Raw genomic sequence first — 3,847 nt, 5'->3', positions numbered from 1 at the left:
TCAGCATTTTCAGCATTTTCCAATGGAAAACCATTCCACTGGAAAAAATTTAACAGCCACTACTCATAGCTGACTCTTGGATACATAGACACACAATCATGCTTCTTTGCACTCACATTCAAAGGTATATTTTTCCAGGTCTTGAACAGTTTCTTGAGCTTTTTTTTTTTTTTTTTCTTTTGGGGAGGTGGCGGTGGGGGTTAGAAAGGGGAGGTAGGAGCACTTTTTCTGTATTTTTAGCCTGTGCCCATAAGTGAGAATGCCAGAACTGGGTCTGTGTTGTGGTAGTGAACTCGTTAATATACTCTTCTGGGGTAATAGTACTTTTCCGTTCTTACCTGATACTTTATTTTATCTGAGGACAGTGCATTTCTTCCTCATATGCTGCACTTTTACATCTCTAAATAAAATTGCCATTTTATGTGGAAAGTTTCTTTTATTTTGGCAAGCATTTTGGAGGAACTGACTGAAGATTCTTAGTTCCCACTTATCATTCGTATATTCATGTTTTAAATACTGCATTCCACTTAGTTGTACTTGTAATTAATTGTCCTAGCCCTGATAAATGAGGCTTTTAAAACACCTTAGATATATTACTGTTAATGATTCTGTTTTGTTCACGCAATATAAATGGAGTAAAGCATGATCACTCACATATAGACAGTCACCATTTTTAGTTCAGGTATCAGTTCTGTTTTCATTCACGAGAGTAAGATCTAGGAGCGAACTGTCCTGAATTGCCTGAGATGTATTTTGCTAGAAAATTATTTATAATCTTTGGAAAATCCCAACGTATTTTAAGTAGCATGAGACCACTAGGATGTGTTGTCAGGCTGAGAATTCTGCCTGTTCTTGCAGTGTTTCTTTTTAAGTATCCCTAAAACATGTGAAAAGCTGATCATTTTTTCCCCTCATTTGACTTAGGGATTTATCAAATGGGACATTAAAGGAAGAGAGAAAAAGCTGTAATAAAACTAAATGTGAATTGATTTATTCACAAGTTCAGTTGGAAAGTATTGCCTCTCGCTTTCACACATTATAACTTTTAAATCTCATTTGTGGGTTTGCATTTTATGTGAGGATGTGGTAATTTCAGATACATAGATTACTTCCTCAGTTTTCCATTTTGGATAAGAGTTGTCTGTATGGTTTAATACAAGTCAGTTCATACAGGCAGGAGAGAATGATTTTGCCTAAGCCCTGATCAAGTCTTTCCCAGGACATAGAGAAAAGTCAACATTATTTAAAAGATAAAAAGCAATTTAGTAATAAATCTCTTTTAGTGTCACCCATAAGAGAATAGCAACAGGATATGAGGTATGGAAATCGTGTTTGAATGGGTATGTCCTGTTGTTGGTTTTGATACATTGGTCTATTTCTTACTGTGAATTTTCTGACAAATACCTGAATCTCTCTTAGGGTAATACAGCTAAAGCATGATAAATGAAGGCAAACTTACGTAGTATTAAGTTCTTTGGATACAGGAGTTCATACTAACAACTTCCATGGAACAAAGAAGAAAAAGCAAAATAGCAACAAAACTTTGAAATTTCTGTATGTGAATACGTTGCAGATAGGTGGTCTTCTTTTGACACTACTTGTGTTATTTTGGAAGTCCAGTTTTCTAAATGTTGTTTGTGATGATAACTACCTATCTGTTCCCAAAATCAGCCTAATGTCTTGGTTTCTAAATATTTGATTGCAGGGTGAATTTTCTTCTGAGACGTGCATTTTATGCAGTAAATACTCAATATTATAATTAAAATCTTAAAGAGTAGTGGAAGGATTTTCCGATGTGCAAACAGTCCATATGACCCAGCTTCCTGTTGGGAGTCAGATGCAGAAAGGTCACTTAAACTATAGATGGATGTTTGGAAAAACCTCCTGCCCAAAATTTCTTTAGTTACGTTGGTATGGATCCAGAGTAACAGATAATTTCAAGAGTGGGAGAGAGATGACTCCCTACTAGTTTAAATACCGTGTTCTCAGTCATATCAACAGAAATAATGATTAATACTTTGAGGTGTGGTACTGTTTTTAGTGCTTATTGTGAAAATAGTCAATTTCACTATTCCTTGAAAAATGCCATCTTGAAAATATATGTTGACATTATAATTGAGAAACCAAAACTACTCCCTGTTAAGTGAAAGGTAACAGAATTAATCTTCTTGTGTAATTTTCACACCTGTATTGTAATACCGGTTAATCCAAAAAGCACCCTGTGCAGTATTGAATACCATGGTGTACTTACTTCGTGTGGCTCTGATCCTGCCATGAGCTCTGTCTGCTCAGTGCTCATCACAGGGTTGTTAGCCTGTTATTTTCCCATCTGTCCATATTTTTTTCATCTTCCACCATCTAATAAGTGACTTAAATATTGTCACAGGCTTTAATGTTGTAGACAGAAGAGATTTGTTATAAATGACTGGTTCTTTAGTGTTCATTAGGTACGGTAAGACTAGAGGTCGGAAGAATAAAAGCTGGTCCATTCCACTCTGAGAGGAGAACATCCCAGAGCAGCCAGGTGTGTAACTGTAAAAGTGTTTAGTTTGGAAGAAATAAAATAAAATGTGGTTAAATAATGAAAGGAAATAAAAAGATTTGCGTTTATGATGACAATGATTTTCCACCTACCTGATCCAAGGTGAAGAAAAGTAGGAGTTTTTATGTACTTTGCAGCTTTTCGGTAACCATTTTATATGTTCACTTTAGCACATTGTATCTGTTAAAGACATGGTCCAGCCAAAAATGTGTTCCAGAAATGGCTTTGCTGTGTTGCCTCATTTGGTTTTTATGGCTCCAGCCTGGGAAGCGAGAGCTCTGATTCTCATCAATATCAGAAGGAGTTGGAGTGAACTTTAAGCCTCTGTTACTTTAGGAGTGCTTAGTATGCAATGGAGTATTGTTTCAGTAAATGTAGTGAATTTCTTCACTCTTTGCATATTCTTACCATAATCTTGGTCATCAGAAGCAGGAAACCTGCATCCTTTCCATTAGGCTTCTCTCAAGTTTATTTATGTTATTGTTGGTCTAATGGTGGAGCATTACAAACTCACATCAGTTTCTGCATTTGAATGCATCCTTCATGTGATAGCAGCTCACATCGTGATTGTCTCCAGTAGGAGCTATGTTTCTGAGAGCTCAGAAGTTACCTTAGAACTTTCTCTGGTAATAAACTGGGTATGTAGATCATCAAGTACTGAAGATAAATAGTTTTAAGACAAATCATAATTAAACCGTTTCCATTGAGCAGGGTAAGACTGTATAGGATTGAAATGTTAGGCTCTCTTCAAAATGGGTAGTGCCAAACAAGATGAAAACATGCAGGCTCTGGGCGGTCTTAATCTAAGTTCATAGAATCATAGAATCATTAAGGTTGGAAAAGACCTCTAAGATCATCAAGTCCAACTGTCGACCCAACACCACCATGTCCACTAAACCATGTCCCTAAGTGCCACATCTACACGTCTTTTAAATACTTCCAGGGATGGTGACTCAACCACTTCCCTGGGCAGCTTGTTCCAATGTTTAACCACTCTTTCAGTAAAGAAATTTTTCCTCACATCCAATCTAAACCTCCCCTGGCGCAACTTGAGACCATTTCCTCTCATCCTATCACTAGTTACTTGGGAGAAGAGACCAACACCCACCTCACTACAACCTCCTTTCAGGTAGTTGTAGAGAACAATGAGGTCTCCCCTGAGCCTCCTTTTCTCCAGGCTAAACAACCCCAGCTCCCTCAGCTGCTCCTCATAAGACTTGTTCTCCAGACCCTTCACCAGCCTTGTTGCCCTTCTCTGGACACGCTCCAGCACCTCGACGTCCTTCTTGTAGTGAGGGGCCCAAA

General features: G+C 37.6%; 1 protein-coding gene across 1 annotated transcript in view; it reads left to right on the top strand.

Annotated features, from left to right (window-relative positions):
* MPDZ (multiple PDZ domain protein) overlaps positions 1-3,847 on the top strand; it is an 88,124-nt gene that overhangs the window by 77,215 nt on the left and 7,062 nt on the right. The window contains exon 38 of the mRNA XM_009328157.1: positions 2,438-2,524. Coding sequence (XP_009326432.1) covers positions 2,438-2,524 — 87 coding nt within the window. The remainder of the gene's footprint in view (positions 1-2,437; positions 2,525-3,847) is intronic.

The sequence above is a fragment of the Pygoscelis adeliae genome, unplaced genomic scaffold (assembly GCF_000699105.1).
Source record: "Pygoscelis adeliae isolate BGI_AS28 unplaced genomic scaffold, ASM69910v1 Scaffold45, whole genome shotgun sequence".
In the NCBI taxonomy this organism is placed as follows: Eukaryota; Metazoa; Chordata; class Aves; order Sphenisciformes; family Spheniscidae; genus Pygoscelis; species Pygoscelis adeliae.
Note: the sequence above shows the minus strand (reverse complement) of the source record. Positions and strands in the feature narration are given on the sequence as shown.